Source organism: Helianthus annuus, chromosome 10 (assembly GCF_002127325.2).
Source record: "Helianthus annuus cultivar XRQ/B chromosome 10, HanXRQr2.0-SUNRISE, whole genome shotgun sequence".
NCBI classification, from domain to species: Eukaryota; Viridiplantae; Streptophyta; class Magnoliopsida; order Asterales; family Asteraceae; genus Helianthus; species Helianthus annuus.
The window spans coordinates 11231977-11256388 of NC_035442.2; the positions used below are offsets into that span (position 1 = coordinate 11231977).

General features: G+C 41.9%; 1 protein-coding gene across 1 annotated transcript in view; it reads left to right on the forward strand.

Annotated features, from left to right (window-relative positions):
• Positions 1-21441, forward strand: part of LOC118482589 — a 22269-nt gene extending 828 nt beyond the window's left edge. Inside the window, exon 3 of the mRNA XM_035978124.1 lies at positions 21346-21441. Within this exon, the coding sequence (XP_035834017.1) occupies positions 21346-21441 (96 nt within the window). The remainder of the gene's footprint in view (positions 1-21345) is intronic.
• The last annotated feature ends 2971 nt before the right edge of the window (positions 21442-24412 follow it).

A 24412-nucleotide genomic window follows, 5' to 3' on the forward strand; every position in this document is an offset into this window, starting at 1 on the left:
TTCCACGTGTATCACCGGTGGGCCCGGTGGGGGATTACCGTGACGTAGTTGGCAACAATATAGTCAAACCACACAATTATATGAATGCACAGCGGAAGCAAAAAGATAAATATAATTCAACCTTTTGAATGTAATATCAAGTGTATTACAGAAGTCGAATTGTATCCACAGGGGATCAAAAATAATAATAAAATATTGTTCAATCAGATACAGCATCAAGCTTGCGAGACTATTCGTGATGCTAGGAAGCTATTACCAGCCAAATTTCGTGTAGTACCTGCACTTAATCTTTTGGGGAAAATACGTCAGTTTACACTGGTAAATACGTTCAACTGACACATTTGAAAATGTTTATTAAAATTGATTTGAATGCACGAGGCACAAACTCTTTTATAACTTGGGAAAATTTATTAAAATCTTGTGAACGAATTACATGTCCTTTTATGCGTTCAGTAGCCCGGATCCTGTCCGGGTTAAAGATTAATAGACACACCACATTGCGTAAAACCGTAGAGTAAAAACCAACGGCTACGTCTTTTAATAATAATGTCGACATAATATACCGGGTGTACGCCTACACCGGGATGTCGAGGTCGTGGCCATTTCGTAAAATGATGCCAAGGATATCCGAGACAACGGTCATTAACCCCCCAAAGGCTTTTAAGTAACAAGACTGTTTAAATGAGCCGATCACATTATTCAATTAACCACCTAAGCGATGGAAGATATGATGCTCAATCAAGCGGTATTAATATACCGTATCCCAAGCCCGTATAAGGGAAAATAAGTTAAAGTATTTACCTTTGCAAGTATATTCCTTAATTTGATTAAATCACCGATAGCTTTTACTGGGGCTCCAATTCTGGAACGAAGGTTTTAATTAACCTATTAGAATCCTAACGAGTCTTTATATTGGCCGTAGCCTAGACCGGTTGGTTCCGATATGTGAATACGGTTTAATCGCGCGAAAAGGCGAAAACCAAGAATGGAGTGTGATTCTGACCCAACAAGTTCAGAGACTTGTTTTAGATGGGTTTAAGGTTCACACTCTGGATTTTGGGGTCCAAATAATATAATTTGACCCGTATCGGCTATTTTACGAAAACTAGTTTCATAAGCCGAACCGTGCGCGTAATAGGCGAAACGGTTATCCATGAGAGTCTTACGTTTATTTCCTAAGTCAATATGCCTTAAAGAGTTTGTGGTATCAGTAGGATACCTTCCGTGATGCCCGTAACGAGTTTAAGTTAATATTACGCCCCGTAGGGGTTTTTCGGTCATTTTAAAAACTTTTAAAGAGCTTTTCGAGTTCTACAGGAAATCTGAGTTTCCCGAACAGTCTATAAAGTTTAAAATACTTTATTTATTATTTAAAATCAGTAGCAACTAGAATCGGGTCAAAAGACCTTGTAGAACTCAAGTTTTGGCCAAAAAGGGCATATTCGGTATTTACCGAACCGTAGCCATAACCGCAGGTTATGAGCAAGGTAAAAATTATTAAAAATCTTTAAAATTCCAAAAATATTATTTTATAACAGTGGGTAAAAGTTTTGGTGACGAAACTTGGTTTAGCCAGGCGTTATGCTAATTGCGCCGTTTATTACAAAAGTTTACTTTAATTGCGCTATCTAGCATAACTACCATTCTAGACCTCGGATTGACGTGAAACTTTAAGGACATGCTTATAATTTAGTAAGCAAGGTTATGGTCCGTTCACGTGTCCGAAATACTCGTTTTATTTTAAAAAGGGCGTTACGGTCAACTTTTAGGCGATTAACGGAAACGCGTAAAAGACTCGGACAAACAATGAACCGGTCACAGAGGTTATACCATCATGTAACCTGGCCCTAAGAGAGTCCTAAGGCATATCTATACCTCACTAAAACGGGTCAGAACTGAAGTCAAAGCAAAAGTCAAACTTTCGCGACATTCGGCTCCGAACAGGGTCAATATAGCAAATGGTCGATTCAAACGAGCGCAATCAAGTTTATATACTTAATATCATGTTTTATGAGTGTCTAAACAGGTTCCATAGCATATACATTACAGATTATGTAAGAATCGCAAAAAATAGCTTTCTGTTGACTTTTTAAGCATTCGTTTGACTCGACATTTGAGCTAGTTAGAGTGGTGATTAGAGGGAAACCTTTTAGAGGTTTATTACCCACATAAATACCAACTCATAACTACTTTTGATCCGTCATAAGCCTGAGCCATTACGGATTTATTTTGAAGTCAAACCGTATTTACGACGGTTTGGTTTTTAGCTATTTACTAAGTATAAATCAAACTACAAGGGATCTAATGGACTTACAGAAGTTGAGACTTGCTTAGGGAACAAAGAAGGATCCTTGAGAGCCTTTAGAATGACCAGAGAAGTGTGTTTGAGTTGTGATGAACTTATGAACACAAGAGGTCTATTTATAGTCAAAGACAAGGCCCAAGATCATCACACATCACTCTACAACTGATCATGGATGAATGGCATGTGTCCTAGAGGGTTATGGGTCGAGTAGGGGGTGCCCATGACCCTGAGAAACCCATAAATTCATGTTTTGCCGCTTAAAACAGCCAACAGCCAACAATCTGTCGCTGGGCGTCGCTTACGGACCGTATGGCTTCGGCCTTGCGGTCCGTAAGCCATAGGCGGATCATCAGCAATCATTCCCCCTCCTTACGGTCCGTAAGGCATACCCTTTACGGTCTGTAAGGGGTTAAAAATAAATCTTTTTAAATCTTTTAGTAATGATTATAAAATCTTGGTAATTAATTACCTGACCTTTCGGGTTTGAAGGGGTAACTTTGCGATATGGCCCTTAATTAATTACAGTTAAGGACCTCGCGTTATTTACCCGCATTGTTAAGCCCTCGGTTAAATTTATTTATTATCCGGAAGGCCTTAAATTATATTATTGACGCTTTTAACCCTTCTCATACGAATTCGATCGTAACTTTCTCGTTTTAAAACGGAACTTCGCGAAATTTATATATTGCATTCTAGTGAGTGTATTATACTGTTACAAAGCCTCGGGAACGTTAAAGGGTCACTCAGAGGTATAATTAAACATGTTGACACAGTTAACCCCTGTGGTTTGTAATCTCTCACTTTCTTCCGCGTTTCGCTTCCGTACGATCTATGATTTATTCGTTTGAAGGTACAAGCATTATTTAGGGTTACTAGACAGTATATTTACCCTTGTTTGACATTTATAACCCTCGAATTTATATACTTTCAAGGTTTGTCAACATTAGTCCTTTATTTAATATCAATGCCACGTGTAAACAAATGACACGCGTTAACACATCATTGGACACAAAAATTCGAGGTGTTACATCCTCACCCCCTTAAAATAAATCTCGACCCGAGATTTACTCAAATAAATAAGGGTATTTTTCTTTCATTGTGGCTTCGACTTCCCACGTGTATTCGGGACCTCTACGAGCATCCCATTTGACCTTTACAATCGGTACGTGTTTTCTTCGAAGCTTCTTCACCTGTCGATCTTCAATCGACAAAGGCTTCTCTACAAACTTTAAGCTCTCATCTATATGCACATCTGTGTGTGGGATCACCAATGATTCATCGGCGAAGCACTTCTTGAGATTGCAGATGTGGAACACATTGTGAATTCCATTGAGCTCTTCAGGTAAGTTCAACTTATAGGCGACTGATCCGACACGTTCAATGACCTTAAAAGGTCCTATGTATCTCGGACTCAGTTTGCCTTTCTTGCCGAAACGCATCACCCCCTTCCAGGGTGACACTTTAAGCAACACCTTTTCACCTACTTCGAAGTGAAAGTCCTTACGTTTCGGATCAGCGTAACTTTTCTGCCTATCTCTGGCAGCCTTGAGACGTTCCCGAATCTGGACAATCTTGTCCGTTGTCTGGAAAACTATCTCTGGTCCTGATAATTGGACCTCTCCTACTTCCGCCCAACAAACAGGCGATCTACATTTCCTACCGTATAATGCCTCGAAAGGCGCAGCCTTTATGCTGGTATGGTAGCTATTATTGTAGGAGAATTCGATTAGGGGTAGGTTCTTATCCCAGTTACCACCTAAATCTATAGCACACGCGCGTAGCATGTCCTCTAACGTTTGAATGGTACGCTCACTCTGACCGTCCGTCTGTGGATGGTAAGCCGTACTGAAGTTCAAACGCGTGCCCAAAGATTGCTGGAAACTCTTCCAGAAATGAGACGTGTATCTAGTATCCCTGTCGGAGATAATAGACACAGGTATGCCGTGTAAGGCTACAATCTTATCAACATAAAGTTGGGCTAGCATATCGGAGCTATACGTCTCCTTGATGGGTAGAAAATGAGCTGATTTAGTCAGCCTATCGACTATAACCCATATTGTATCGTTTCCTTTCCTGGTTTTGGGTAACTTGGTTATGAAGTCCATAGTTACGCATTCCCACTTCCACTCGGGAAGTTCAGGCTGTTGTAGCAAGCCAGACGGCTTTTGGTGCTCGGCTTTGACTTGAGCACAAGTTAAGCACTTTGCTACGTGGGCGGCCACAGACTTTTTCAAGCCTATCCACCAATAATTTGCCTTTAAGTCATGATACATTTTGTCGGCTCTAGGATGGACCGAATATTTGGAACTATGGGCTTCCTGGAGGATAACATCCCGTAGCCCTCCATAAATCGGAACCCATATTCGTCCGTTCAGTCTAAGGATTCCATCCTTGCTAAGAGTCAGCTGTTCTTCAGTTACTCCTAACTTTTCCTTAGGATAATTAGCTTCCAACACAGCCTCTCGCTGTGCAGCTAATATCCTCTCAATCAAATTGTTCTTGACTTCAATGCTCTTGGCATTGATTCGAATAGGTTTTACCCTTTCTTTCCTGCTCAAGGCATCAGCGACTACATTCGCTTTACCGGGATGGTACCTGATCTCACAATCATAATCATTCAATGTTTCCATCCAACGGCGTTGCCTCATGTTCAACTCTTTCTGGTTGAACAGATGTTGAAGGCTTTTGTGATCAGAATAAATCACAAATTTAATACCATAGAGGTAATGCCTCCACAATTTCAGTGCAAATACAACGGCTCCCAACTCCAAATCATGGGTGGTGTAATTCTTTTCATGCACCTTTAATTGTCGTGAAGCGTAGGCAATAACCTTGCCCTTCTGCATAAGCACACACCCCATGCCTGTGTGTGATGCATCGCAGTAAACTACGAATTCTTCTGTACCCTCAGGTAAGGTCAACACAGGTGCGTTGCTCTGCTTTTGCTTCAAGATTTCGAAGGATTCTTGCTGCTTTGGGCCCCAAATGAACTTTTCTTTCTTCTTGGTTAGGGAAGTCAAGGGCGCAACAATCCTCGAAAAATTCTCAATAAATCTCCTGTAGTATCCTGCTAACCCCAGGAAACTACGAATTTCGGTATGCGTCTTTGGCTCTTGCCAGTTCATGACTGCCTCTACCTTAGCGGGATCCACCTGGATACCACGCTCACTTACAACGTGACCGAAAAATTGAACCTCTCGTAGCGAAAATTCGCATTTAGAGAATTTGGCGTAGAGTTTCTCACGTTGTAGCAACTCGAGAATACAACGGAGGTGATTCTCGTGGTCAGCTTGGCTTTTGGAATATATAAGGATATCGTCGATGAAGACGATGACAAATTTGTCCAAGTACGGCTTGCAGACGCGATTCATGAGATCCATGAACGCAGCCGGTGCATTCGTGAGCCCAAAAGGCATCACTAGGAACTCATAATGACCGTAGCGAGTCCTAAATGCTGTCTTGTGCACATCTTCATCTCTGACCTTTAGCTGATGATAGCCCGACCTCAAGTCGATCTTCGAGAAGTAGCTCGCTCCTTGCAGCTGATCGAACAGATCGTCGATCCTTGGTAAAGGATATCTATTCTTGATGGTAACTTTGTTCCGCTCACGGTAATCGATGCACAACCACATCGATCTGTCCTTTTTCTTTACAAATAGGACAGGTGCTCCCTAGGGAGACGAACTAGGTCTGATAAAACCTTTTTCCAACAGTTCATCCAACTGGGTCCTTAATTCCTTCATTTCCGTCGGAGCAAGCCTGTAAGGCGCTCTAGCCATAGGAGCTGCTCCAGGTATGATGTCTATTCTGAATTCCACTTGTCTATCTGGTGGTAAACCAGGTAGTTCTTCGGGGAAAACCTCGGAATATTCAGAAATAACGAGAAGATCCTCTATCTTTGGCTTGGGCTCTTCAATTATCACTTAAGCCATGTAAATGACACAGCCTCTGTTCAAACATCTAGAAGCTTTGAGCATAGATACATCTTCGGGTAATCCATACTGCGTGTCTCCTCGAATGGTAAGTGATTCACCACTCGGAGTCTTTAGCACTATAAGCCTTTTGTTGCAAACGATTTGGGCCTGATTACGGGATAACCAGTCCATGCCCAGAACAATGTCGAAACCTGCTAGTTTGAAGGGAAGTAGAGATAGAGGAAAAGAATGGTTCTTAATGGATATTTCACATCCCTCTAGAACAGTGGAGACGGTTTCTATCGTGCCGTCTGCTAACTCTACCTCATATTTCACATCTAGGGTTTTGATAGGCATATTCAGTAATTTGCAAAATTTTTGGTCTACAAAGGATTTATCAGCGCCTGAATCGAAAAGTACTCTTGCAAATATATTATTTACGAGAAAAGTACCTGTAAGTACATTGTCGTTCAGCACAGCCTCCTTTGCATCCATACGGAAGACTCTCGCATTTGTCTTCTTGTTCTCTTCTGGTTTCCTGGCATTCTTGGGACAGTTACTCTTGATATGCCCCTTTTCGTTGCAACCATAGCATGTTGCATCCTTGATTTGCTTGCAGCCCACCGTCTTATGGTCCTTGGACTTGCATAGTCCACAGGCAAAAGACTTTGGCTGGGACTGTGAATTTGACCCAAACCTACATTTTCCAGAATGGGGTTTCTGGCAGACTTTGCATTTGGGCCTTTCTCCAGCTTGCCCATCTTTCTTTGCTTCAGTCCCTCTCTTGCCTTCACCGTTTCCACGGTGTTTCTTTCCTGACCTCCGTGAGGTGTCGTCCTCACGTTTTCTCTTTTCCGCCTCCTTGCTCCTTAGCGTCCTCAGACGGACAGCATCTAAAGTGAGAGACAAGGAGAGGTCAGTTACTGACCTGAAGGTCGTCGGCCGAGAGGCCTTCACACTAGCCTTTATCGCAGGTTCTAAGCCCCCAATGAAACGGGCGATTCTTCTGGATTCTGGTGTCACAAGGTACGGGACCAGGCGAGACATCGTATTGAAGCTCATCAAATAGGCCTGGCAATCTAGGTTTGTCATTACCAGTGACACAAAATCAGACTCGATCTTCTCTACCTCATGCTGAGGACAGTAGTTTTCCTTAATGAGAGCAATAAATTCCTCCCATGTCATCTTGTATAGAGCAGACTTACCGGATCCCTGCACCAACGCTCTCCACCATGCTAGGGCCTCGCCCTTGAATGATTGTGACACAAATTTCACCACATCCTTCTCCGCACACCCACTGATGTCCACCATAGTGTCCATCTCATCCAGCCAGGTGATACAATCCACAGCACCCTTCTCCCCTGTGAATTCCCGGGGCTTACAAGACACGAAGTACTTGTAGGTGCAACCCTTGGCAACGGACGCATCAGTATATTCTCGTTCTCGACGAATACTATTCTCAGCGGACGAGTGATTATCGTCATCTTTCTTGGGTTTGGAGAGTGGTTTGGATTGTGATTTTGGTTTGGAGGGTGGTTTTGATACGGTTCTGCCTTGAGACTCAGTATATTGACGATCCAGAGCTGCCTGAACAGCGTTGTCAATCAGAGCCTTTAACTGTGCGCCTGTCAGATGCACTGGCGCATTGTCGTAGTCATCTTCATTTGTATGGCTATTCTCTCCATTGGGATCCGCCATTGTAACTTGAATCTGTTACAGAAGATAACAAAATTTTATTCAGGAGCTTATTATAGAATTATCTTTTATGACAATTCGTTAACCATGATAACAGAGACCATATTTGGTTAACTTATTACTCACTTAATCTTAGGATTTGAATATATCCTATTTTAGCTATATCAATAATATAGGCGGCGTAAAGCCTAATCACGAGGATGTTTTATAATATCAGCCGAGATTTCAGAGAATCAAAGGCATAGAGATTTGAACCGTAGTTCTTTTATCTCTTTCTGACAGGGAGTCATAGACCACCACTGTCTTCTGTCCTTATGAGACAATTATTACGGCCCATAGGCACTACACCACTAATGGATGTTTTAATAAGGTTGGCCCGTAGGCACTACATCTCTAATGGATGTTTTCACAAAATAGGCCCATAGGCACTACATCTCCAATGGATGTTTTAAATAAGGTTGGCCCGTAGGCACTACATCACTAATGGATGTTTTATAAATGATCATCTTTATTGATGATTTAGCCCATGATTTATAAATCATTTATTTGGGTTTTGTAATCCCTTAAAGGATTATTGTATAAGAATGACGTGTGTGATTTTTAACGAATCACATCTGCCATGATCGTCAACATGCTTGCAGAGGTTAACAGGGAATCTGAATCTTTTAATTTGGTCGTACCATCTTGGCCGGATCTTAAAAGACACCTGGCTAGGTTTCACTCTAAGATTCTTTATATTGGCAGATCAATTTAAAAGGAATGGTTTTGATTTATTTCATATATATTAAAACAAAACTCATATCATACATTCCAAAATCTCAAATACTATTACATATTTCCCTAAACGGGACTTTAAACGAGTACATACCTACTTAGAGGTTTTAAAATAAGTGACAAGTCCACGCAGGGACTAACATAAGATAGGTGTCCATGCAAAGACTAAAAGATAAGTCCACGTAGGGACTGAAATACGATAAATGTCCACGCAGGGACTTCTTTCAAAGTAGAAATTACATTAGTACAACTATTAAGGGCTAGTGGTCACGTTTCTTCTTTTTTCCCTTTAGTAGGTTCGCCAAGCCCTTGAGAAATCCTCGGTGGCTCTTTTTCTCTTCCTCGAACTCTCTCTCCACACGATCTAGTCGATGGAGTATCTCTTCCTGTTCAGGAGGAGAGAAACGTGGTTGTGGCGCTTGTTGCGGAACCGGAGGTCTGGGAGGTATTGGATACCCATGAGCTGAGTAGTCCGGTGCCCCCATGTTCCCATGAGCTCCGTCAGGATAGCGTGCATTATATCTAGCCGACACCACATATGGGTCGTGCTCGTAATTGTAGTTGTAATGTGCTTGTGATGGTTCGAACGGGTTGTAAGCCGTTGGACCCGTGTAAGCAGGTATGGGTTGGTCATACCCAAATGGTGGCGAATTTGGTGCAGCTGGTGCGGAGTTCGCCTCCTGTATAGGACTTGAAGGTCCTTCTTCTTGTAGTGGCGGATAGTGGCTACTACTAGAGTGTCGAGGGGTGCTGAAGTGGATACCCCCTCCTCCTCGTGTGGACATACGAGCATTTGTCCTCCTACGCCTTGGCGGATCAGGCATTACTGGTTGCGCCGGTGGCGGAGGTGGTGGCGTAACTGCCACAAAGCGTGAATCCTCAGAGGGATCCTGCGGATGTCGCGGTTGTTGTGATGTCTGCTGAGGTGGCGTGTAGTACCACTCATGTCGGTCGAACAACGCTTGAAAGCTATCAGGTCCCTGATAGGGTGTGCCATGGAAGGATGACCCATCAGAGACTTCTATCGGATGCGTGGGCGTACCACGAGCAGGTTCTGTCGGATCAGTATCTTCATCCATATGATCTTCGGAGAAGTGATCTTGTGGCCCTAATGGAACAAAGCCTGAAGGTTCCTGTATGTAGTCAGCTGGATTAAACTGACCTATGAAGTATGGAGTAGGGTCGTCATAATTTCGGTGCGATACCGAACGTTGTAGCGGTATGAAGGAGGGTTGCGGGTTGTTGGGATCATTCTCGGAATTTGGCCCGAATGAGTGCCGGTACGACGGCGTCGAGCTATGCGAGGTGGAATGCCTCGCAGGTTCATACAGGTCTCTTCGCCTTTGCGGCTCTTCACTCCTTGTGGTTGAAGGAGCTCGCGTACCTGAAGGCCCGGCTTCGTGATCGTGATGAGTAACGATCTCTCCTCTGCCTCTTCTTCCCCTTCCTCTTCCTCGGAATATCACTGGCGGCATGTTTCCTGCTTTATAAAACTTTAAATACCAATAATAAAAGAAAAAGACAAAATTGGAATAACAATTCGAATTTGTCCTAAGTTCTTGTCTAGACTCAAGTATGTGCAATTGTGTCACTAAGATTAAACACATTAGGATAGTGTTTAATTCACTCAATGTTGGCTCTGATACCAACCTGTCACACCCCGATTTCCACGTGTATCACCGGTGGGCCCGGTGGGGGATTACCGTGACGTAGTTGGCAACAATATAGTCAAACCACACAATTATATGAATGCACAGCGGAAGCAAAAAGATAAATATAATTCAACCTTTTGAATGTAATATCAAGTGTATTACAGAAGTCGAATTGTATCCACAGGGGATCAAAAATAATAATAAAATATTGTTCAATCAGATACAACATCAAGCTTGCGAGACTATTCGTGATGCTAGGAAGCTATTACCAGCCAAATTTCGTGTAGTACCTGCACTTAATCTTTTGGGGAAAATACGTCAGTTTACACTGGTAAATACGTTCAACTGACACATTTGAAAATGTTTATTAAAATTGATTTGAATGCACGAGGCACAAACTCTTTTATAACTTGGGAAAATTTATTAAAATCTTGTGAACGAATTACATGTCCTTTTATGCGTTCAGTAGCCCGGATCCTGTCCGGGTTAAAGATTAATAGACACACCACATTGCGTAAAACCGTAGTGTAAAAACCAACGGCTACGTCTTTTAATAATAATGTCGACATAATATACCGGGTGTACGCCTACACCGGGATGTCGAGGTCGTGGCCATTTCGTAAAATGATGCCAAGGATATCCGAGACAACGGTCATTAACCCCCCAAAGGCTTTTAAGTAACAAGACTGTTTAAATGAGCCGATCACATTATTCAATTAACCACCTAAGCGATGGAAGATATGATGCTCAATCAAGCGGTATTAATATACCGTATCCCAAGCCCGTATAAGGGAAAATAAGTTAAAGTATTTACCTTTGCAAGTATATTCCTTAATTTGATTAAATCACCGAGAGCTTTTACTGGGGCTCCTATTCTGGAACGAAGGTTTTAATTAACCTATTAGAATCCTAACGAGTCTTTATATTTGCCGTAGCCTAGACCGGTTGGTTCCGATATGTGAATACGGTTTAATCTCGCGAAAAGGCGAAAACCGAGAATGGAGTATGATTCTGACCCAACAAGTTCAGAGACTTGTTTTAGATGGGTTTAAGGTTCACACTCTGGATTTTGGGGTCCAAATAATATAATTTGACCCGTATCGGCTATTTTACGAAAACTAGTTTCATAAGCCGAACCGTGCGCGTAATAGGCGAAACGGTTATCCATGAGAGTCTTACGTTTATTTCCTAAGTCAATATGCCTTAAAGAGGTTGTGGTATCAATAGGATACCTTCCGTGATGCCCGTAACGAGTTTAAGTTAATATTACGCCCCGTAGGGGTTTTTCGGTCATTTTAAAGACTTTTAAAGAGCTTTTCGAGTTCTACAGGAAATCTGAGTTTCCCGAACAGTCTATTAAGTTTAAAATACTTTATTTATTATTTAAAATCAGTAGCAACTGGAATCGGGTCAAAAGACCTTGTAGAACTCAAGTTTTGGCCAAAAAGGGCATATTCGGTATTTACCGAACCGTAGCCATAACCGCAGGTTATGAGCAAGGTAAAAATTATTAAAAATCTTTAAAATTCCAAAAATATTATTTTATAACAGTGGGTAAAAGTTTTGGTGACGAAACTTGGTTTAGATAGGCGTTATGCTAATTGCGCCGTTTATTACAAAAGTTTACTTTAATTGCGCTATCTAGCATAACTACCATTCTAGACCTCGGATTGATGTGAAACTTTAAGCACATGCTTATAATTTAGTAAGCAAGGTTATGGTCCGTTCACGTGTCCGAAATACTCGTTTTATTTTAAAAAGGGCGTTACGGTCAACTTTTAGGCGATTAACGGAAACGCGTAAAAGACTCGGACAAACAATGAACCGGTCACAGAGGTTATACCATCATGTAACCTGGTCCTAAGAGAGTCCTAAGGCATATCTATACCTCACTAAAACGGGTCAGAACTGAAGTCAAAGCAAAAGTCAAACTTTAGCGACATTCGGCTCCGAACCGGGTCAATATAGCAAATGGTCGATTCAAACGAGCGCAATCAAGTTTATATACTTAATATCATGTTTTATGAGTGTCTAAACAGGTTCCATAGCATATACATTACAGATTATGTAAGAATCGCAAAAAATAGCTTTCTGTTGACTTTTTAAGCATTCGTTTGACTCGACATTTGATCTAGTTAGAGTGGTGATAAGAGGGAAACCTTTTAGAGGTTTATTACCCACATAAATACCAACTCATAACTACTTTTGATCCGTCATAAGCCTGAGCCATTACGGATTTATTTTGAAGTCAAACCGTATTTACGACGGTTTAGTTTTTAGCTATTTACTAAGTATAAATCAAACTACAAGGGATCTAATGGACTTACAGAAGTTGAGACTTGCTTAGGGAGCAAAGAAGGATGCTTGAGAGCCTTTAGAATGACCAGAGAAGTGTGTTTGAGTTGTGATGAACTTATGAACACAAGAGGTCTATTTATAGTCAAAGACAAGGCCCAAGATCATCACACATCACTCTACAACTGATCATGGATGAATGGCATGTGTCCTAGAGGGTTATGGGTCGAGTAGGGGGCGCCCATGATCCTGAGAAACCCATAAATTCATGTTTTGCCGCTTAAAACAGCCAACAGCCAACAATCTGTCGCTGGGCGTCGCTTACGGACCGTATGGCTTCGGCCTTGCGGTCTGTAAGCCATAGGCGGATCATCAGCAATCATTCCCCCTCCTTACGGTCCGTAAGGCATACCCTTTACGGTCCGTAAGGGGTTAAAAATAAATCTTTTTAAATCTTTTAGTAATGATTATAAAATCTTGGTAATTAATTACCTGACCTTTCGGGTTTGAATGGGTAACTTTGCGATATGGCCCTTGATTAATTACAGTTAAGGACCTCGCGTTATTTACCCGCATTGTTAAGCCCTCGGTTAAATTTATTTATTATCCGAAAGGCCTTAAATTATATTATTGACGCTTTTAACCCTTCTCATACGAATTCGATCGTAACTTTCTCGTTTTAAAACGGAACTTCGCGAAATTTATATATTGCATTCTAGTGAGTGTATTATACTGTTACAAAGCCTCGGGAACGTTAAAGGGTCACTCAGAGGTATAATTAAACATGTTGACACAGTTAAACCCTGTGGTTTGTAATCTCTCACTTTCTTCCGCGTTTCGCTTCCGTACGATCTATGATTTATTCGTTTGAAGGTACAAGCATTATTTAGGTTTGTCAACATTAGTCCTTTATTTATATCAATGCCACGTGTAAACAAATGACACACGTTTACACATCATTGGACACAAAAATTCGAGGTGTTACACCTGCAAAGCGTGCATACACAGGCCCTTACCCGGCTTGCCCAACATGTTCTTATCATCATCCGGTGGGTCTTGCCTGTCGTTTCTACGCCCACTGCAATATGTATGGTCATTTTACTGTTAACTGGCGTACATGTCCCCGTAACACTGCAGCTCCTGCCACTGCTCATCAAGCTCTACTCCCAGCCCCGCAAGGCCATCAAGCGGCTCAGGCACCCGCGATCAACGCCCGAGTCTGTTTCGCATGTGGTGATCCCGACCACTTTGCGAAAATGTGCCCGAACATGGTGGTGAAACAAGAGCCCCAACAACAGTAGCCTCATCAGCAGCAACAGCCACAACAGCAGCAACAAGCCGCACGCACCAGAACGTTCAGCATCAATGCGTGCCAAGCCGAGGCTGATAACAATGTGGTCAATGGTACGTTCCTTGTGAATGGTATTTATGTTTCATGTTTGTTTGATACTGGAGCCGATAACTACTTTGTATCGTTTGAATTCGAGAAGCTTCTTAGTCGTTAGCGCTCCTATCTCTCCTCGACATTCGATGTAGAAGTCACCACTAGAAGAACTGTCGCCGTTAATTCTGCTCTTCGTGATTGTACTCTTGAGCTCAACAATCACATCTTCTCAATCGACCTTATTCCGATGCAACTCGGAAGTTTCGATGTCATAGTAGGCATGGACTTTCTTCGCGAAAACCATGCTGAAGTTGTGTGCTTCGATAAGATGATTCGATTCTCGCTCGCGAATGGTGATTTATTGTGTGTTTATGGCGAAACTGCTTCGAAAGGCCTCAAACTCATGTCATGTGTCCAAGCTAGCAAGTATCTCCGCAAGGAATACAGAGCTTTCTTGGCTAACATTGTAGTAGCGGAGAAGGAAAAGAAAAGAAAGACAGAAGTGAAAGACGTCCCTGTGGTACGTGAATTTCCTTAGGTGTTCCCTGATGACCTTCCTGGACTACCGCCCAGTCGTGATATCGACTTCCGTATCGACCTTATTCCTGGAGCCAACCCTGTCGCTTAAGCTCCTTACCGACTCGCACCGTCCGAAATGCGTGAACTCTCGAACCAGCTTCAGGAATTACTTGAGAAAGGCTTCATTCGCCCGAGCACCTCTCCTTGGAGCGCGCCAGTCCTTTTCGTTAAAAAGAAGGATGGGTCGTTCAGGATGTGCATCGACTATCGGGAATTGAATAAGCTAACCATCAAGAACCGCCATCCCCTGCCTCGCATTGATGATTTGTTTGATCAGCTACAAGGTGCTACGTGTTTCTCGAAGATCGATCTACGCTCAGGCTATCACTAGCTACGCATTCAAGAGGAAGATATACCCAAAACCGCCTTTCGCACTCGTTACGACCACTATGAGTTCGTTGTTATGCCTTTTGGTCTAACCAACGCACCCGCGGTTTTCATGGATCTGATGAATCGCGTGTGTAAACCGTACCTCGACCGTTTCGTCATCGTGTTCATCGATGATGTCTTGATCTATTCCAAGTCGAAAGCCGAACACGCGCAACATCTACGTTTGGTTCTCGAACTACTCCAAGGGAATCAACTCTATGCCAAGTTCTCCAAGTGTGAATTCTGGCTAGAGGAGGTTCAGTTTCTGGGTCACATCGTAAATAGTCAAGGTATTCATGTCGATCCCGCGAAGATTGAAGCAGTTAAGAGTTGGATTACACCTAAGAATCCGTCTGAAGTCCGTTCTTTTCTCGGACTAGCGGGCTATTATCGACGATTTATCGAAGGATTCTCAAAGATCGTTGTGCCGCTTACCGCTCTCACGCATAAAGACAAGCCTTTTGTTTGGGGAACTCAACAAGAGTCTGCGTTCCAAACCCTCAAGCACATGCTTTGCAATGCTCCTGTTCTCACATTGCCCGACGGAAACGATGACTTCATTGTCTATTGTGATGCTTCCAACCTTGGTCTTGGTTGTGTTCTTATGCAGCGAGACAAGGTTATAGCTTACGCATCTCGTCAGCTCAAAATCCACGAGAAGAACTATACAACCCATGATCTCGAGCTAGGCGCGGTTGTTTTTGCGTTAAAGATTTGGCGACACTACCTGTATGGTACCAAGTGTACGATCTTCACCGATCATAGGGCCTACAACATATCTTTGATCAGAAAGAACTTAATATGCGTCAACGCCGATGGGTAGAACTTCTCAACGATTACGATTATGAGATTCATTATCACCCAGGAAAAGCGAATGTCGTGGCCGACGCTCTCAGCAGACGGAGTTCTTTGCTCAGCATTCGCAATACTCAAGCCCAACACGATCTCGAAGCTCTCATCCGCGAAGCCCAGCATGCATGTTTTAATGAACGCACATTGAAGAAGGAAATAATCTACCACGATGGAGCCCAGCTTGTGAGTAAATTAAATGGGATATTCCACTTCCTGGACCGAATTTGGGTCCCTAAGCAGACCGAACTGCGAAAGATTTTGATGGACGAAGCCCACAAGTCCCGGTATTCTATTCATCCTGGTGCCGATAAAATGTACCAGGACCTCCGCTACAAGTACTGGTGGCCGGGTATGAAAAGGGATATTGCTCTCTACGTTGGGAAATGCCTGACTTGTGCAAGGGTCAAGGCCGAACACCAAAGACCCTCTGGCTTATTCGAACAACCACCGATCCCTATGTGGAAGTGGGAGAGTATAACTATGGACTTAATAACAAAGCTTCCACACACGTCATCAGGTCACGACAACATTTGGGTTGTTGTTGACTGTTTGACCAAATCTGCTCACTTCTTGTCAATACGAGAAGGCTACAAGGTAGAACGATTAGCCCGAATCTACACCGATGAGATCATCTGTAATCATGGGACGCCTCGCGACATCATCTCTGACCGTGACACTCGGTTTACCTCGCGACTGTGGGAAACGTTTCAAGTGGCTCTTGGTACTACGCTTAACCTGAGTACTGCATTCCATCCTTAAACCGACGGCCAGACTGAGGGAACGATGCATACTCTTGAGGACATGCTCCGCTCGTGTGTCATAGATTTTGGTGGTAATTGGGATAAATACCTGCCGTTAGTCGAATTCTCGTATAACAACAGTTGTCATACCAGCATCCAAATGGAACCATTCGAGGCTTTATATGGAAGAAGATGTCGATCGCCTATTGTATGGCACGAGATCTGTCAGTTACAATTAACCGGTCCTGAGCTATTACAAGAAACGACTGACAAAGTCCTCCAAATTCGAGACAACTTGTTGAAAGCTCAAAGTCGACAGAAAAGTTACGCCGATAGACGACGCAAGCCCCTTGAATTTGACGTTGGCGACTACGTACTCCTAAAGGTATCACCTTGGAAAGGTGTGGCCAGATTCGGCAAGAAAGGGAAACTAGCGCCTCGATATGTTGGACCTTTCAAGATTCTGGAAAGGATCGGAAAAGTCGCCTATAGACTCGAACTACCGGAGGAACTTAGTAATGTCCACCCGACTTTCCACGTGTCAAACCTCCGAAAGTGCCTGGATGAGCATGATTTAATTGTACCTCTCGATGACCTCCAAATAAACGAAACACTACACTTCGTGGAGAAACCCGTCGAAATCATGGATCGCCAAACCAAGCAGCTCAGACGGTCGCGCATTCCTATTGTGAAAGTCCGATGGGAAGGCAAACGAGGCGCGGAGTTCACTTGGGAACTCGAAAGCGACATGAAGGCGAAGTACCCGCAGTTGTTTGTTACGGCTTCGGCCTTATTTCAGGACGAAATTCCCTAAACAAGGGGAGGCTGTAACACCCCGTGTTTCGAAAGTCAAAGTCAAAGTCAAGATTGAAGTCAAAGGAAGAAAAGATTGCTAATTGCAATCTGTCTCTCCTTGCTCAATTCATGTTTTGACTTCTTTGACTTGTAGTTAGTCTATTTTATGATTTATGTTAGTTGTATTATGTGGAGTAATTAATTAGAATCGCAGTAATCGATGTATATTTATCGCTATGAATCGCTTTACGACTGTGAACAATAGGAAGTAACAAAGCGATAAAGTTAACTAAACGCTAATCGAACTAATCTAATCAACATCGTGCTCGCAACTCAAATCTCGCATGTTGGTTATTGTTATACATGTGTGTGTGCCTTATGTGTTACTTGTGCATGTTTAACTTAAGTTATGTGTGGAAATCAATCGAAACGCAATCGAACTCAATCGCAATTGAATCGTAAACGCTAAACGAATACGAAATAAGGATGATTGTATGTTGTTATAGTATGATAATTATTGGAGAAGAGATAGCGCGAGATATAAGTAGTTGGGATTAAAAGTAATTTGACTAGGAACTCCATCGCATCGCAACGCTCGCAATCGAAATTGAAACGGCAAAACTCGTCGCACCAAACGCCCAAATCAAGCGACTGATCGATCAGGCAACCAGCCGATCGACCAGCCGTTCGATCGGACTGCCGTCCGATCGGACAGGATGTCCGATCGAGCTGCCTGGCCAATCGACCAGCCCCTTTCCTCTTTTGGAACTCTATAAATACCTCCTGTCACTTTCATTCTTTCCACTTTTGGCAAGGTGACGTCCGACCAGCGCACACTCCTCACTTTTCTTCAGATTTCTCTCGATTCTGGTAAGATCTCGTCCTAAATCTTGTACTTCTTTGATCTACACGCACTCCTACACCTTTCTATCTTTTGAATCTTAATTTTTAACCGTGAAATCATCAAGATTCAAGGTGTTCTAAGATGACGTCATCATGTGTTCTTGAAGAACTTCATGTTTTGGCCTCAATCCACCAAGAACAACTTAGATCTAACTGATTTCCACATAAACTAACAAAGATCTTTCATAGATCTAAACATATTCACCAAGAAAAGGGATTGAAAGATGGTTTTTAAACTTTCTTTCAACTCTTTTACACTCAATGCCTTCAAAACCGATAGAAACGGAGCTTGTGCTGACCTACTACTCATTCTAGTGGTTGTGTGGCTCGAGATCCGGACTCTATCCATGAGGTTTACCGATCTCGGGTTAAACGTGAACCGCCGCCTCGAACAGTCCACTAGTCGGGTTTGGGTGATTCCTGTCCGATCAGGAGGACCAAGTATTGAAAAAGTTCCGGTTGCTTGACTCGTTATCAAAATACCTCTATAAAACGACAAACCACCAAAACAACTAAGTGAAGGACGAACAGGTCGACCATGACGGAGTGCTGTCCGATCGAACAGCCAACCCAATCGACTGGCCAGACCGAACGACTTGCACTTTGGGTCCCACACTTAAACTATTCACCAACAATTGAAGTCTGATCGTTGAAACGAGTTGTTGTCCGATCGAACTACCATCCGATCAGGTTGAGCGCTCAAGCGTGTGACCATTAGACTTCAACACTTAAACAATTTTCAACATGTTCAATGAACTAGGAATGCCTCCCGATCGAACTGCTGTCCAATCGAGTGGCGTCCCGCTGTGAACTTGTTTTCACTGAAATGCCCAACCGAACGGGTTGCCGGTCGATCGAACGACCGCCCGATCCACCGACCTGAAAGGTAGAGATACTTCAATGTTTTATAATGCTACAACAAAAACTTCAAAAGTCAAACCATCATACACATACACATCCTTCCTAAAGGGAGAAACAATCCACTCGAACGGACAGCCGTCCGAACGGACTGTCACTCGCACGATCAGTTGTCCGATCGGACTACCCTCCGATCGACCAGCTGTTCGACCCACCAAAACTTGTACTTTGCGTCGTTTTACGCGTCTCTTATCGTCATGCTATCAATCTGTTCAGGCTAACCTTACTCTCTAGCGCTCCTTTCAATCCATCAATCGCTGTGAGTATACTCGAACCCTTTTTGCTTTCGCACTTTTGGGTGTTACATACGGTACTTATTCTAAATCACAATCGAACACACTACACAATACTTTTAACGGTAACCGATACCGCATGTTATACGTGACTTAATGAATGCCTGTTTGTTATGTTTACACATGGAATGCTGTCTACCTGCCTTAGCAACGATAGTACTATAGTTTGGACTCAGCACCCGTTCACACGGGGGTTGTTAAGGACAATTATTTGCATGGATTACAGTGGTGATCATGTATTACGAACTGCCTTGGGCAGTCAACCCGCAGTCATTGGTATCGATAGGTTCATGTCGGTAACTAACATGCTTCGTTTTACTCAGTGTACGTGCTGGTTATGTGTAAACTATTTCGAACTCTATATGCTACTATCAAACTTGTATACTCGCCTTTACGCTTTGTGTATTGACTTCTATTTTAACGTATGTGACAGGTGCTTAAGGTGTCTATTTGCTTGGAAATCAAGGCTAAGAAAGAGTCTTAGAAACCAATAAATAGTTGTCTGTACTAATGAAACCTGAGTTGTCGAAACAGAACAATTTGCCTAGATTTTGTCTGTAATAATTTGTTTGCCTTTTGAGACATGATGTGGGACATGTTATTTTAAATTGATTGGTAACGATAATTGTTATGGAAACTTCTGGACAATCTGTGTCGCTCAGTGCCACGCCTCGATGTTTCCGCCATCGGTTGGGGTGTGACAATTTTACCCTAAGATAATATGACTATTTCACCAAGTATACAAATATTCACACAAGTGTCTTTAATGTAAATGTATGATCTAAATACATATTTATTCATTTTTGTTTATAAAAACCAACCTCCAATATTTGTATTTTTGTTACAAAAATTATGGCAAAGTTTATATTGAAAACTTATGATCAAAATACACTTGTAAATATTTATTAGAAAATATTTTTCTAAGTGTTAATATTTTTAGAAAATTTTGCTATAGTTTCCCGTAAAAAATGGAGGTGTCCACGCTATTTAAGCATATCATTTTCTTTTCAAAAATCATCGCAAGCAATCAATAATCAATCTACACTTACCAAGTGCAAAAACTATACAACTTACATAACAACATGAACTTGATCTTTCACAAAAACTTGTAGTAACTCGGTAGCATGTTTAGTAGACTTAGTTACCCTTTAAAGTGTGTTTATTACTTTAAAACCCTCATTCTTGAAAGATTTGTGTGTTTACAACTTGTTAGATGATTTTTCCAAAAATCATTCTTTTGAACTTTTCTTGTAAACAAAGTGCTCTTACACTTATTTCATCACCAAAAATAGTGTATATTTAAGTAAGCATCAAGATCTTCTAAAAATCACATTTTGAACTTGGTTCTTTTGGAAAACCACTCATAAATCTTAGATTCTTAAGATTACTAGCTTATTTTGTTTATTAGTTTTCAAGAAATCATCTTATTATTCAAGTTCATGCTTATATATGAGGATGATCTTCTTGTGTTAACATATAATCATCCTCTAACTTGCTAGATCACGTGTTTAATCACAATCTAGCAAGCTCCTTATGATTATCAACATCATAATCTCGAGTAAATAACAAGCAAACATCATCCACACACTAAACAACATAGTTTCATCACTATTTCTTCATATGTTAGGCTTATGTTCAAGATTCAAAATTATGTTCTTTAGTGTTCTTGTGATTTACAACATATATCATCTTTTAACCATCTAAACAAGATGTAAAGGGGTGTGTAGAAGATCTTACTACTAGCTCAAGGCTAGGGATGAACAAGTGGAGAAATGAAGTGGATAAAAGCAAACGGTGAAGGTCCTTCGACTTCCGAAAGCTCCAAGCTTCCTAACTTATCTTTTTACACCTTAATATCACCTTATATTGCTTGTTAGTGGGATGAAAATGGTGGAGGTGGGAGGAGGGTGTTAGGCCGTGAGGAAGAAGAGAAGAGGGAGGAAGAAGAAGGTGTTGGTGAGAATGACATCTAATGGTATCTTATAACCAAGTTTTAGGTGTTTATCCAATGGGTATAATGTCCCCTAAGTACCATTCATAATCTTTAGCCAATCTAAACAAGATCAAGGAAGATTTAGAGATCAAGAGAAGATTATGTAAGAGATCATGTAAGATATGGGTGGTGGGGTCACCCTTGGTGCCGTGAACAACCATGGGAGCGGGGGGTCTAGTTAGGCCTTAACCATGGTTAAGTTAAGTTAAGTAGGTTAGAAGTGTTAAAATTCAAGGTTAAGTATGTTAAGTGTTTGATACATGTAATATGATGTTCGGGGGTTATAACTAGTCCAGAAATATTAAAACAATGCTTCTAGTATAATTTTGGTGTTTCGGGTAATGTCCGGTTGTTCGGTTAGATACTGGTTCGTTAAAGTGTCAAACTATTCCGTTTAGTGATCTTTACGTACCCTTTTATGTCCCTTTAAATTCCCGACACTTAGGAAAGCATTCAGGACAATTTTGCCATATTTTGCATGTTACTAGTTCGTTAAATTGCTGAATTTTGCTGAAATATGCAGAATTTTGCACCTTATGTGGGACTTAGGCACTTTCCGGCACTTAAACTATCACCTAGTGAAGCAGTTTTATGGTCCTTACCTCCCTACACTCCATACTAGTGTAGAACTTGGTTTCCGGCTCATACTGGGTCTCAAAACACTGTCTATCTATGTACTGAACATCGTCAGCATTTTTCTGAGTTATCCGCTAACTGTGCTTTGTGCATTATTTATGTCACTAAAGTCTGCATGTGAAATGATGTGACAGTATGTAATATGTGATGCACATGTTTGTATGATACAGAAATCAGAAAGCAGTTTAAGTCATAAATTGTAATTCAGTACAGTCATTAAGCACTAATCAATATTAATTAATTGTACGGATACATGCAAATTTGACAGTTGTCACAATGAATGCAATGAAGGACCACCAGATCTCATAACCCAACAACGCCGCTGCTATCGTGCCTTTGACTAAGAGAGTAAGTGAGGACCCTATGTATGTAATGGTAAAGAGGGTCCCTCAACTTAGTGCTCTTAGTGCTGCTCGGATTGTAGTGGCCTTCTCCTATTTGCGCCTAAGCAGCCTGGCATTCGTTTTCTGATAATTCATGTAGTCCTCCGGTGTTTTTTTCATTACCCGCATCTTCTTCCGCATACAACCCAACTATTGACCCAAACTGTGCCATCGAGATTGAGTACAAACTCCACCCACACCGGAATTCTACCCCATCATTATCAAATGGGTCGGCTCTTGATTTGAACGCGAATGTGCTATAGAATTCCATATTATATTCGTGGACTGAGCGAAGTCGAGTGCACAGGGCGGCTCTTAGTGGGCCGGTGACTAGATTGTTGAACCGGTCAAGTTGGTTCACTGCTCCTAAACGATCTATGCATACTTGTCGTGGGTATTCCTCCGGCCTAGTTCGAAGCACGTCGTATCTTGCTTTAGCGTCCAATTCATTTGCATTGAACCGAGTGAATCTCTTGGCCATCTGAAAGAAAACACCAAACAATTAGCAAGAGACAGTGAAATTTTTTGGAGAAAGCTGAAAACAGTCGGCTGAACACGCCCCCGTGTTCAGCGGACACGCCCCATGTTGGAGTGAGTTTGGCTGGACACGCCCCCGTGTCCAACGGACACGGCCCCGTGTCCAGACATTTGTTTCCCAAAAATCTCATTTTTCGGCCCAGTCCCAAAAACTTGAAAATTTTTGGTTCAGTAGGGGTTGTTTTCCCCGAAAATGAAAACCCAAGTGCCGTTTTCTCAAAACAAACCATTTACCCCTTCAATTTTATCTTTTTCGGTTCAAAAACAAGGGTTTGGGGTTTTTGGGTGAAATCGGGCAAATCTATGAACAATACAAGTGGATTTGCTTTCTATAACATGAATTTAAACTAATACTAACAGATTTATGCAAAAAATTGAGGTTCGATCCGGTTCAAGTTGAAGAACCCTAATTTTTTTCCCAAATCTTGATGTTAAACTACATGCAAATGCTTAATCTAACTACTTATGATGATAGAATCATACCTTGGTATTGTTAGAAGTAGAAGAGACGTCGAAATCTTGCAGGAAAATCGCCTGAACCAGAGAGTGTTCGGGGAAACGGGGCGTGTGGAATGAAGAAACTGTTTGGAAAAGGGGGGTTTTATCCCGACAGTTGCGCGGACACGGCTCGTGTTTGGGCAAGTTTAATTTTTTTATTAAAGTGCTCGTGTGAGTGCCTTGTTTCCCAAAAACTTGGTTAGAAGACTTACCGATCTAGATGTCAACCTGTTTGTTCGTAACTTACCAGGTATGATGTTGATGCTTTTACTCTTCGATCGTTTGAAGCGAGATTTCTTCCTCCTCATCCTCAATGAATCCTTGATAGAGCTTCAGCCGTTAGCCATTGACTTTGAATGGAATTCCATTCCGAGATTTAATTTCGACTGCACCGTGGGGGGAAAATATGGGTGATGGAAAAAGGTCCTGACCACCTAGACTTTAATTTACCAGGGAACAATCGAAGTCGTGAATTAAACAAAAGAACTTGATCTCCTACCTGAAATTCATTAGGTTTAATATGTTTATCATGCAAATTTTTCATTCCTTCCTTATAAATTTCGGAGTTAGAATATGCATAATTCCTTAGTTCGTCTAATTCATTTAATTGACACAATCGATTCTTACCGGCAAATTCTACATCCAAGTTTACATTTTTAATTGCCCAGTAGGCTTTGTGTGCTATCTCTACTGGCAAATGACAACTTTTTTCGTAGACGAGCTTATATGGGGTTGTACCTATTGTTGTTTTATAAGCAGTTCTAAAAGCCCATAAAGCATCATCTAATTTGTCGGCCCATTCCTTTTTATTTAACCCTATGGTTTTTTTAGAGTATTCTTTTTAAACCTCTATTAGTCACTTCGGCTCGTCCATTTGTTTGAGGGTGATATGTTGTT